The 12690-nt window shown below is 39.4% G+C and overlaps 2 protein-coding genes across 3 annotated transcripts in view; one reads left to right on the forward strand and one right to left on the reverse strand.

Annotated features, from left to right (window-relative positions):
- Positions 1-2939, reverse strand: part of COPS2 (COP9 signalosome subunit 2) — a 28113-nt gene extending 25174 nt beyond the window's left edge. Inside the window, exon 1 of one of the 2 annotated variants that reach the window (XM_040226477.1) lies at positions 2774-2882. In XM_040226477.1, the coding sequence (XP_040082411.1) occupies positions 2774-2827 (54 nt within the window). In that variant the 5' untranslated portion in view covers positions 2828-2882. Of the gene's footprint in view, positions 1-2773 lie in introns of both variants that reach the window. The other variant, XM_040226478.1, reaches the window with a different exon arrangement.
- Positions 2940-3023: 84 nt separating this feature from the next.
- GALK2 (galactokinase 2) overlaps positions 3024-12690 on the forward strand; it is a 153594-nt gene continuing 143927 nt past the window's right edge. Inside the window, exon 1 of the mRNA XM_040226480.1 lies at positions 3024-3277. Coding sequence (XP_040082414.1) covers positions 3258-3277 — 20 coding nt within the window. The 5' untranslated portion in view covers positions 3024-3257. The remainder of the gene's footprint in view (positions 3278-12690) is intronic.

Below are 12690 nucleotides of genomic sequence, written 5' to 3' on the forward strand. Positions count from 1 at the left end.
CACACACACACACACACACACACACACACACACACACACACACACACGATGACTATAATCAGGCTCTTTGTTTGGTAATATACTTTAAAAAATGGAATTAGTCTATCTTTTCACCATTTTATTTTCCCCTTATAATAATATTTTTCAAACATACAATGCTCTACCTATAATAGGAACTACTAAAGAATACTTTTTGGTATGAAGTCACTCTGTCTTAAACCCTTTCTAAAAAATAAAAAAGACTTAGAAATATTAATCAAGTTCAAGCTTGAATGGCTGGATTGTGTAATTATAACACAGTTTAACTCATCAATGGCCTTATTAACTTAATGAATGACACAACAGTATTTATTATTAGCTGTTATTATTAACACTATTGTATGTAAATCTGTAAAATTAACATTGAATTAACACATTTACCACCACCATCTTCTCTCCATTCACTGCTACATAAATTACTATGCTTAGAAAATACCCGCTTCTGCCTCGGAAATCAAAAGGATCTTAGACATAACAGATAAAGCATACATAACAGACAGAGCATACTGAATTAATTTCATGCTTGTTTCGCCTTCTTTTTTAACACCAACTTAATTCTCTTTTCTATTAGCTCAAGAAGTGATTTCGGGTATTAAAATTTATCAATAGACAATTAATTCATGGGGTTGCAAAGAGTCAGACACGACTGAGCAACTGAACTGAACTGAAACTGAATGTATCTGTAGTTAGGCTACTCATTGCTCTCATTAACTTTTTCACTAAAATGAGGTGATGAACTATCCAACAAACAATACATTTTTTTAAAATAAAAAAGAAGTTTCCCTAAAACAGTAATTGATTCAGACTCTTTAAGTCCAAAGAAACAAAAAAGGCTCAGGCAAATATTAGAAAACAAAAACAACTTCTCTTTTGGCAACAGATAAGCATGAAGTGGCAACCAGCCTTGCTTGATCTTCTTTAATGTATATTTAAAAATTAATAAATATAGGTTTATAGTGGTTTAAGGATATTAAGGAAGTAAAAAATAAGTTAATATGATATCTATGTAAGAGAGATATGAGGCAGGACTATTTAACAGAATGTTGTCATTAATTATGTGGTTGTGTAAAATCTCACCTTTTTGGGTTAAGAAATAAAAAAGAGGTTAAAATTACACATTCAGTTTTATATTGTACATGTGGTGTAAGCTCTCAAAGGCTGGAGAAACACAGCCAAGTTAAATCATTTGTATTTAATTAAAATCCCTGCAAAAATGAACTCTGTACTTCAAGGGGCAGTGAGATTCTCACTGCCATTTCTACATTCCAGTCTCACTCACAGTGCTAGTAAGTTATGTATTCAAAAAACTATTGCTTAGAAGAGATATAAGCGCAAACAAGTAAAAATACAAACTGAAACTAGGTGAAACAGTTAAAAGAAACACTTCCAGAGTTAAAAAATACCTGTAATATACATAAACATGTAATAAATAAAAATGCACGAAATATTACAAATAACATTCTTGAAGGATTTAATGCACTGCCTAAAACTGGCTTGGTCTGCATAAACTAAAATGTAAGGCAGAAATCTTACTACTAGCAAAACTACCTTTAAGAATTATCAGCACTACTGACTTTCAGGTAATAACAAACATTCCCCTCTCCTTTTTGCAAATGCTTTCCTTTAAAAGTGAAAGATTAATTAGAAACGACTATACAAAGAAGATTTACACTAATTCAAAATGATACATTAATTATCTTGAGACTCTGGCACTTAAAATATAAGATGAGCCAGACTTCCCTGAGGATTTACTTCATAACTTTACGATAATGCAGCATCACCATAACACACAAGAACCATGCACAAAACTCCCCCAAATAAAAAGCAAAGCCAAGCTGATGCCAATTCGTGGTCCAGATAATCGTTCTTAGTTCCCACACAATGTTTCTGAATACCAAATTGAAATGTTAGTGAATTTTTAAAGACTTATAAGTCCGTTCATAAATTAAACCTTGAATCTTTAAAAATCACCATTCGGTTGCATAAATTCGTTTTGTTCTACACTGTTGATATTTTAAACTCTGAATCCTGGGAAATTTATAAGTCAAGAAAAAAGTCATTGAGTCAATTCTCTTATACCACCCCACCTCTCAAAGCCCAAACAAACAAAAAGTAAAACCTCCTCCCCAGCTTTTCTCTTTATACAAGCAGTTAAACTACTTTTCAAAAGCTAGCCTGGCTCTCAATTCTCTATTGCACCTTTACCTTATAGCAAAACGGAGCCTGGACAAGACTAATTAAGCTCTGTTTCTAGATTCACAAGTGGCGTCAGGTCTGGGAGCAGGAAGGCCCCCTAGTTTTTGGACCCCTCTCCCAGCATTTCGCACCCTTTCAAGTATGAAAAAGAGGGAACAGGAAGACTGGGCCCGAAAGGGCAAGAGCCGGGGCCTAGACCACTGAACGGTCCCCAAAACGGCTCGCGCGATAGAGAGGAGGCAATGAGAATCTGACGCCGGAGGCCAGGGGTGTCCTTGCAAACCAAGGAAGCGCTTGGATTTGGAGCTCAACGCTCGGGACCCCCTTCACCGCCTCCTTTACCCTCCCTTCCCCCATGCTAGAGAAGCAGGGCGCGGGCCCGGTGCGGGAAGGGGAGGAGGTAAACTCGTCCTGTCACTGCATCGGGAGAGGCTGGAAGGAGCACATGTTCTCTGGGGAGAGGCCGCGGCCGCCCCTGCCCCGGCTCCTAAAGCCAGAAGCCACCTCCAGCCCCAGAGTTCTGTTCCCTGCGCCTCACCAGGTCGTAGTCCTCCTCATCATCGCACATGAAATCATCCTCCATGTCAGACATCTTGGCTGGGACGGGGGGAGGGGGGAGGAGAAATTGGAGACAACCTCCTCCCACAATCCTCAGCGGCTCAGAGGCGTCACTCCCAGCTTCTCGCCTTCCCGACACTCTTAGAGGAGCTGAATGTTTCCTCCCGGAACAAATGAGCTCGGTTTTGAGAGGATTCGCTACGACGCTAAAAGCGATTGCACGGTGCCCCTCTTCCTGTGAGACTGTTGGTGCCTTAGCAACTAAACCTAGCAACTAGGGAATCTTCAAGTGCTTCGGATTTCAGCTGAAGGGCCTTGGAAACCTTTCTCTCATAACGTGCGGTTTTCAGCCTCCTGGGCAAGGGAACAGTCTCCTCCCTTGCCTGGGACTCTGGAACCATTTCACCCTGGTGAAAGTAAGAGGCAGTTTGGGACGAGAAGGCTTTCGCGGAGAAAAGTCTGACATGCCTATCCTGTGTGACAGGTAGTATTATTTTTGCCATGAGTACGGATGTGCATTTAACCCACACATTTTGGTGGGTGGTCCTATGATGTTTGGAAACCTTTCAGCAGCACGGTTTACACGTAATGTTTGTTATATTTGTAGTCAGCAAAACAACTCTGTAGATATCCTAAATTAAGTATCAATCTATTGAGGTACTTGAAGTTTTATTCAGTTGTTAAACGAATTATGAATTAAACTTTATTGCCTATGGGACCAAATTAAGGTAGCAGTTAACAACTGTTTTTTTAAAAAAATCATTATTGTTGCACAGCATCATCAGTAGAATTCGAAATAGTAATAAAAATTGAAATTGACATGAAGGGAGAAAATATTGCTTTTCAAACAGCATTTTCCGTATAAACTTCAGTTTTGTCCACTTGAATTCACAAATTTTATATAGTTAACAGCACAGACATAATTTCGGATGCTTTTTTGCATCTAGTTATGTAGCAGCATAGGACAATGTATGCAATATATTGTTGACAAAGATTATTTTAATAGTGGCATAATAAGCCCTTGGTTGAATGCAGTGTAATTTACTTAAGTGAAGTCGCTCAGTCGTGTCCGACTCTTTGCGACCCAATGGACTGTAGCCTACCAGGCTCCATCCATGAGATTTTACATGCAAGAATACTGGAGTGGGTTGCCATTTCCTTCTCTAGAGGACCTAAGCATGCTATTATTGTTATACATTTTGAATAATACAGTAATAACATTATTTTAAACTATTTTGGAGGGAGTATTTTTGTCACTAATTTTTTTTCTTAGGAAAAATTCCAAGAAGAGGAATTGCAAGCTGGATTTTTTTTTTTTTTTTCGTTCTGGCAGTTACTCAGTAAGTAACTGCTTTGCTTTTTTTTAATTTTCCTGGCTGCCCCAGGATACAGAATCTTAGTTCTCTGACTGTGCTCCCTGCAGGGGAAGCATGGAGTCTTAACCACTGGATCAGTCAGGGAAGTCCCTGGATCTATTAGTACTCATTTGCTTTTGTTTTTATTTTAATAATTCAAAAAATTTTACTGAAGTATAGTTGATTTAAAATGTTGTGTTAGTTTCAGGAGTACAGCAAAGTGAATCAGTTGTACATATACATATATTCATAGTTTTTTTTTTTTTACTCTTTTTCCATATAGGTCATTATAGAATATTTAGTAGAGTTCCCTGTGGTATACAGCAGATTCTTATTAGTTTTCCATTTTAAATATCAGTTCAGTTCAATTAGGTGGCTCAGTCGTGTCCAACTCTTTGTGACCCCATGAATTGCAGCATGCCAGGCCTCCCTGTCCATCATCAACTCCCGGAGTTCACCCAAACCCATGTCCATCAAGTCGGTGATGCCATCCAGCCATCTTATCCTCTGTCATCTCTTTCTCCTCCTGCCCCCAATCCATCCCAGCATCAGAGTATTTTCCAATGAGTCAACTCTTGGCATCAGGTGGCCAAAGTACTGGAGCTTCAGCTTTAGCATCATTCCTTCCAAAGAAATCCCAGGGCTGATCTCCTTCAGAATGGACTGGTTGAATCTCCTTGCAGTCCAAGGGACTCTCAAGAGTCTTCTCCAACACCACAGTTCAAAAGCATCAATTCTTCGGTGCTCAGCCTTCTTCACAGTCCAACTCTCACAACCATACATGACCACAGGAAAAAACCATAGCCTTGACTAGACGGACCTTAGTAGGCAAAGTAATGTCTCTGCTTTTTAATATGCTATCGAGGTCGGTCATAACTTTCCTTCCAAGGAGTAAGCGTCTTTTAATTTCATGGCTGCAGTCACCATCTGCAGTGATTTTGGAGCCCCAAAAATAAAGTCTGACAGTGTTTCCACTGTTTCCCCATCTATTTCCCATGAAGTGATGGGACAAGATGCCATGATCTTCGTTTTCTGAATGTTGAGCTTTAAGCCAACTTTTTCACTCTCCACTTTCACTTTCACCAAGAGGCTTTTTAGTTCCTCTTCACTTTCTACCATAAGGGTGGTGTCATCTGCATATCTGAGGTTATTGATATTTCTCCCAGCAATCTTGATTCCAGCTAGTTCTTCTTCCAGCCTGGCCTTTCTCATGATGTACTCTGCATAGAAGTTAAATAAGCAGGGTGACAATATACAGCCTTGATGTACTCCTTTTCCTATCTGAAACCAGTCTGTTGTTCCATGTCCAGTTCTAACTGTTGCTTCCTGACCTGCATACAGATTTCTTAAGAGGCAGGTCAGATGGTCTGGTATTCCATCTCTTGAAGAATTTCCCACAGTTTATTGTGATCCACACAGTCAAAGACTTTGGCGTAGTCAATAAAGCAGAAATAGATGTTTTTCTGGAACTCTCTTGGTTTTTCCATGATCCAGAGGATGTTGGAAATTTGATCTCTGGTTCCTCTGCCTTTTCTAAAACCGGCTTGAACATCAGGGAGTTCACGGTTCACATATTGCTGAAGCCTGGCTTGAGAGAGGCTTGAGAATTTTGAGCATTACTTTACTAGCATGTGAGATGAGTGCAATTGTGCGGTAGTTTGAGCATTCTTTGGCATTGCCTTTCTTTGGGATTGGAATGAAAACTGACCTTTTCCAGTCCTGTGGCCACTGCTGAGTTTTCCCAATTCGCTGGCATATTGAGTGCAGCCCTTTCACAGCATCATCTTTCAGGATTTGAAATAGCTCAACTGGAATTCCATCACCTCCACTAGCTTTTTCGTAGTGATGCTTTCTAAGGTCCACTTGACTTCAGATTCCAGGATGTCTGGCTCTAGATGAGTGATCACACCATCGTGTTTATCTGGGTCATGAAGATCTTTTTTGTATAGTTCTTCTGTGTATTGTTGCTACCTCTTCTTAATATCTTCTGCTTCTGTTATGTCCATACCATTTCTGTCCTTTATTGAGCCCATCTTTCCATGAAATGTTCCCTTGGTATCTCTAATTTTCTTGAAGAGATCTCTCATCTTTCCCATTCTGTTCTTTTCCACTGTTTCTTTGCATTGATCGCTGAAGAAGGCTTTCTTATCTCTTCTTGCTATTCTCTGGAACTCTGCATTCAGATACTTGTATCTTTCCTTTTCTCCTTTGCTTTTTGCCTCTCTTCTTTTCACAGCCATTTGTAAGGCCTCCTCAGACAGCCATTTTGCTTTTTTGCATTTCTTTTCCATGGGGATGGTCTTGATCCCTGTCTCCTGTACAATGTCACGAACCTCATTCCATAGTTCATCAGGCACTCTATCTATCAGATCTAGGCCCTTAAATCTATTTCTCACTTCCACTGTATAATCATAAGGGATTTGATTTAGGTCATACCTGAATGGTCTAGCGGTTTTCCATATTTTCTTCAGTTTGAGTCTGAATTTGGCAATAAGGAGTTCATGATCTGAGCCACAGTCAGCTCCTGGTCTTGTTTTTGTTGACTGTATAGAGCTCCTCCATCTTTGGCTGCAAAGAATATAATCAATCTGATTTCGGTGTTGACCACCTGGTGATGTCCATGTGTAGAGTCTTCTCTTGTGTTGTTGGAAGAGGGTGTTTGCTATGACCAGTGCGTTCTCTTGGCAAAACTCTATTAGTCTTTGCCCTGCTTCATTCTGCATTCCAAGGCCAAATTTAGCTGTTACTCCAGGTGTTTCTTGACTTCCTACTTTGGCATTCCAGTCCCCTATAATGAAAAGGACATCTTTTTTGGGTGTTAGTTCTAAAAGGTCTTGTAGGTCTTCATAGAACCGTGCAACTACAGCTTCTTCAGCATTACTGGTTGGGGCATAGACTTGGATTACCGTGATAGTGAATGGTTTGCCTTGGAGACGAGCAGAGATCCTTCTTTCATTTTTGAGATTGCATCCAAGTACTGCATTCGGACTATTTTGTTGACCATGATGGCTACTCCATTTCTTCTGAGGGATTCCTGCCCGCAGTAGTAGATATAATGGTCATCTGAGTTAAATTCATCCATTCCAGTCCATTTTAATTCACTGATTCCTAGAATGTCGACATTCACTCTTGCCATCTCTTGTTTGACCACTTCCAATTTGCCTTGATTCATGGACCTGACATTCCCGGTTCCTATGCAATATTGCTGTTTATAGCATTGACCTTGCTTTTATCACTAGACACATTCACAGCTGGGTATTGTTTTTGCTTTGGCTCCATCCCTTCATTCTTTCTGGAGTTATTTCTCCACTGATCTCCAGTAGCATATTGGGCACCTACTGACCTGGGGAGTTCCTCTTTCAGTGTCCTATCATTTTGCCTTTTCTTACTGTTCATGGGGTTCTCAAGGCAAGAATACTAAAGTGGTTTGCCATTCCCATATAGTGGTATATATATGTCAGTCCCAACCTCCCAAATTAGTCATCATTGGTATTGCCATCTTTTTGGTCATAGTTCTTAAAAGTCATATTTATAGCAATAATACTGTCTACCTATAGAAAAAATTTTCCTTTCCTTCTTTTCCTCCCAATATTTTATAACGAGGAATTTCCAACATACTGAAAAATTTAAAGAATAAGTCCAATGAACATGTATATATCCCTATCAGCTTTATTCTATGTGTGTAAGTATTCCTAGTATCAGTTGAAAGTATAATAAGATGCACATATCATTACATATCACTCAAAGGCAGCTGTGTATTTCCTAAAAATAAGGATATTCTCTATCACAACATCATTGTTACACAAGGAAAATTAATTACTCCCTCATGTCATCTGATACCCAGTGCATGTTCAAAATTCCCCTATTAAACATAGACTTTTAGAATTAGAAGAGCCTTTACTTGTATCACTTCAGTCTCTAAGGCTTCCCAAGCGTGGAAATTAATTATAATTTTTCAGATCCCACACCAGAGATTCTGATTCAGTAGGTCTGGGGTAGAACCCAAGCATCATTCTTGTAACCTTAAAATAAAACAATCTCCCTGTAAGTCGTAACTATATATCCTGTTTCATCTAGGATAGCCTAGTCCTATTATCCCAGAATAATAATTACCAGCATCCATCACTCTCAAAAGTCTGTACAATAAATCACATGATTACTCTATCTGTAACCCATACTACTTCAGAAGAGAAAATAGAATCCCAAGGTGATTAAGAACTTTTTTTGCTCAGAGTAATCAGCTACATAGTTTTGCATTTTTAAGTCAGTATCGTAATTCTGAAATGATCTATTAATCATGTGCATGTGATCATATGTAATACAACTGCATGTTTATTTACATTGAATTTATTTGTATATTTTGGTGCCTTTTAATGTAATTCCTTACTTCTGCAATGTGGAAAATTATTCAAGAAATTAGTGACTAGGAGCACTAGGAAAAGTACAGCCACATTTTGAGTGTAGTATTCTTGGCCTCCAAATGTCACACAGTTAGTCTGGAAATTTTTTGAGAGTAGTTGAAAAGGTTTTCACAATGTTTAGCTCACTGCTTGGGTACACAAATGCAAATGAATATTTGTTGTAGAAATAAACGTCAATTTTTCTATGCAGGCAATTCCCTTATATATATATGTCTACACATCAAAATCTTTTTCTGTCCTCAAAACTTCATTTAAATATCATTTCATTCACATATCCTATCCTAAATACTTCGTACAGTTAAGGTATTCTCTTTTTCTTGACATCAATTTTATTCAGTGGTAAAGTAAAAAGTGGAAGTCACTCAGTCATGTCGACCTGTTTGCGACCCCATGGACTGCAGCCTGCCACGCTCCTCTGACCATGGAATTATTCAGGCAGAAATACTGGAGTGGGTTGCTATTCCATTCTCCAATGCAACTTTCCAACCCAGGGATCAAACCCGAGTTTCCTGCATTGCAGGAAGATTCTTTACCATTTGAGCCACCAGGGAAGCCCCAAAGATGGATGGGTCATGAGAGAGTTTGGACAAAATGTGGTCCACCGGAGAAGGGAATGGCAAACGACTTCAGTATTCTTGCCTTGAGAACCCCATGAACAGTATGAAAAGGCAAAATGATAGGATAGTGAAAGAGGAACTCCCCAGGTCTGTAGGTGCCCAATATCTACTGGAGATCAGTGCAGAAATAACTCCAGAAAGAAAGAAGAGACGGAGCCAAAGCAAAAACAGCACCCAGTTGTGGATGTGACTGGTGATTGAAGTAAAATCTGATGCTGTAAAGAGCAATATTGCATAGGAAACTGGAATGTTAGGTCCATGAATCAAGGCAAATTGGAAGTCGACAAAGGAAAAGGCATGAGTGAATGTTGACATTTTAGGAATCAGCAAACTAAAATGGAGTGGAATGGGTAAATTTAATTCAGATGAACATTATATCTACTACTGTGGGCAGGAATCCCTTCGAAGAAACGGAGCAGCCATTATAGTCAACAAAAGCATCCAAAATTCAGTACTTGGATGCAATCTCAAAAATGACAGAATAACCTGCTTGTTTCAAAGGCAAACCATTCAATATCATGGTAATCCAAGTCTATGCCCCGACTAGTAATGCTGAAGAAGCTGAAGTTGAATGGTTCTATGAAGACCTACCGGACCTTCTAGAACTAACACCCAAAAAAGATGTCCTTTTCATTATAGGGGACTGGAATGCAAAAGTAGGAAGTCAAGAAACACCTGGAATAACAGGCAAATTTGGCCCTGGAGTACAGAATGAAGCAGGACAAAGGCTAATAAGAGTTTTGCCAAGAGAATGCACTGGTCATAGCAAACACCACTTCTAAAAACACAAGAGAAGACTCTACACATGGATATCACCAGATGGTCGACATCAAAATAGGCTTGATTATATTCTTTGCAGCCAAAGATGGAGAAGCTCTATACAGTCAGCCAAAACAAGACCAGGAGCTGACTGTGGCTCAGTTCATGAATTCCTATTGCCAAGTTCAGACTTAAATTGAAGAAAGTAGGGAAAACCACTATACCAGTCAGGAATAACCTAAATCAAATCCCTTATGATTATACACTGGCAGTGAGAAATAGATTTAAGGGACTAGATCTGATAGAGTGTCTGATGAATTATTGGTGGAGGTTTGTGACATTGTACAGGAGACAGGGATCAAGACCATCTCCCAGAAAAAGAAATGCAAAAAAGCAAACTGGCTGTCTGAGGAGGCCTTACAAATGGCTGTGAAAAGAAGAGAAGTGAAAAGCAAAGGAGAAAAGGCAAGATATACCCATTTGAATGCAGAGTTACAAAGAATAACAAGAAGAGATAAGAAAGCCTTCCTCAGTGATCAGTGCAAAGAAATAGAGGAAAACAATAGAATGGGAAAGACAAGAGATCTCTTCAAGAAAATTAGAGATACCAAGGGAACATTTCATGCAAAGATGGGCTCGATAAAGGACAGAAATGGTATGGACCTAACAGAAGCAGAAGATATTAAGAAAAGGTGGCAAGAATACACAGAAGAACTATACAAAAAAGATCTTCATGACCCAGATAATCACGATGATGTGATCACTCACCTAGAGCCAGACATCCTGGAATGTGATGTCAAGTGGACCTTAGAAAGTGTCACTATGAACAAAGCTAGTGGAGGTGATGGAATTTCAGTTGAGCTATTTCAAATCCTGAAAGATGATGCTGTGAAAAGGCTGCACTCAATATGCCAGCAAATTTGGAAAACTCAGCAGTGGCCACAGGACTGGAAAAGGTCAGTTTTCATTCCAGTCCCAAAGAAAGGCAATGCCAAAGAATGCTCAAACTACCGCACAATTGCACTCATCTCACATGCTAGTAAAGTAATGCTCAAAATTTTCCAAGCCAGGCTACAACAGTACGTGAACTGTGAACTTCCAGATGTTCAAGCTGGTTTTAGAAAAGACAGAGGAACCAGAGATCAAATTGCCAAAATCTGTTGGAACATTGAAAAGGCAAGAAAGTTCTAGAAAAACATCTATCCCTGCTTTATTGACTATGCCAAAGCCTTTGACTGTGTGGATCACCACAAACTGGAAAATTCTGAGAGATGGGATGATACCTGACCTGCCTCTTGAGAAATCTGTATGCAGGTCAGGAAGCAACAGTTAGAACTGGACATGGAACAACAATAGGAAAAGGAGTATGTCAAGACTGTGTAATGTCACCCTGCTTATTTAACTTATATACGTAGTACACCATGAGAAACTCTGGGCTGAATGAAGCACAAGCTGGAATCAAAATTGCTGGGAGAAATATCAATAACCTCAGATATGCAGATGACACCACCCTATGGCAGAAAATGAAGAAGAACTAAAAAGCCTCTTGATGAAAGTGAAAGAGGAGAGTGAAAAAGTTGGCTTAAAGCTCAACATTTGGAAAGCTAAGATCATGGTATCTAGTCCCATCACTTCATGGCAAATAGATGGGGAAACAGTGGAAAGAGTGTCAGACTTTATTTTTTTGGGCTCCAAAATCACTGCAGATGGTGATTGCACCCATGAAATGAAAAGATGCTTACTCCTTTGAAGAAAAGATAGACAGCAACTAGACCAACCTAGACAGCTATATTAAAAAACAGAGACATTACTTTGTCAACAAAGGTATGTCTTTTTAAGGCTATGATTTTTCCAGTAGTTATGTATGGGTGTGAGAGCTGGACTATGAAGAAAGCTGAGTGCTGAAGAATTAATCCTTTTGAACTGTGGTGTTGGAGAAGACTCTTGAGAGTCCCTTGGACTGCAAGGAGGTCCCACCAGTCCATCCTAAAGGAAATCAATCCTGAAGATTCACTGGAAGGACTGATGTTGAAGCTGAAACTCCAATACTTTGGCCACCTAATGCGAAGAACTGAGTCATTGGAAAAGACCCTGATGCTGAGAAAGATTGGCAAGAGGAGAAGGGGATGACAGAGAACGAGATGCTTGGATGGTTCCCTGACTCAATGGATATAATTTCGAGTAAACTCAGGGAATTGGTGATGGACAGGAAGGCCTAGTATGCTGCAGTCCATGGGGTCGCAAAGAGTCGGACACGACTGAGTGACTGAACTGAACTGAAACTGTCCAGAATTAAATATGCAGTTTGATGATTTTGACATGCACATATAACTGTGAAATCATCATTACAACCAAGGTAATGAAGATACTATTTATCACTGCAGAAGTTTCCTTGTTGCGCCTTGATTATCTATGGTCTCCTCCTCCCTTCCCATGTAACCGCTGATCTACTTTTTGTCACTATAGATTACATTTTCTGAAATTTTGTTTAAATGAATCATATAATATGTATTCTCTTTTGCCTGACTTATTTCACTCATTATAATTATTTTAAGATTCATCCATGTTGTTGCATATATCAACTGGTTGTTTCTTTCTGTTGAGGTTTCCCTTGAATGGATATATCACTTGTTAATTTTTTTTATTTTGCTATGCCGTGTGGCATGCTAGATCTTAGATCTCTGACCAGGGACTGAACCTGTGACCCCTGCAGTGGAAACACAGAGTCTTAACCACTGGGCCACC

This window comes from Oryx dammah, unplaced genomic scaffold (assembly GCF_014754425.2).
Source record: "Oryx dammah isolate SB20612 unplaced genomic scaffold, SCBI_Odam_1.1 HiC_scaffold_26, whole genome shotgun sequence".
Classification (NCBI taxonomy): domain Eukaryota; kingdom Metazoa; phylum Chordata; class Mammalia; order Artiodactyla; family Bovidae; genus Oryx; species Oryx dammah.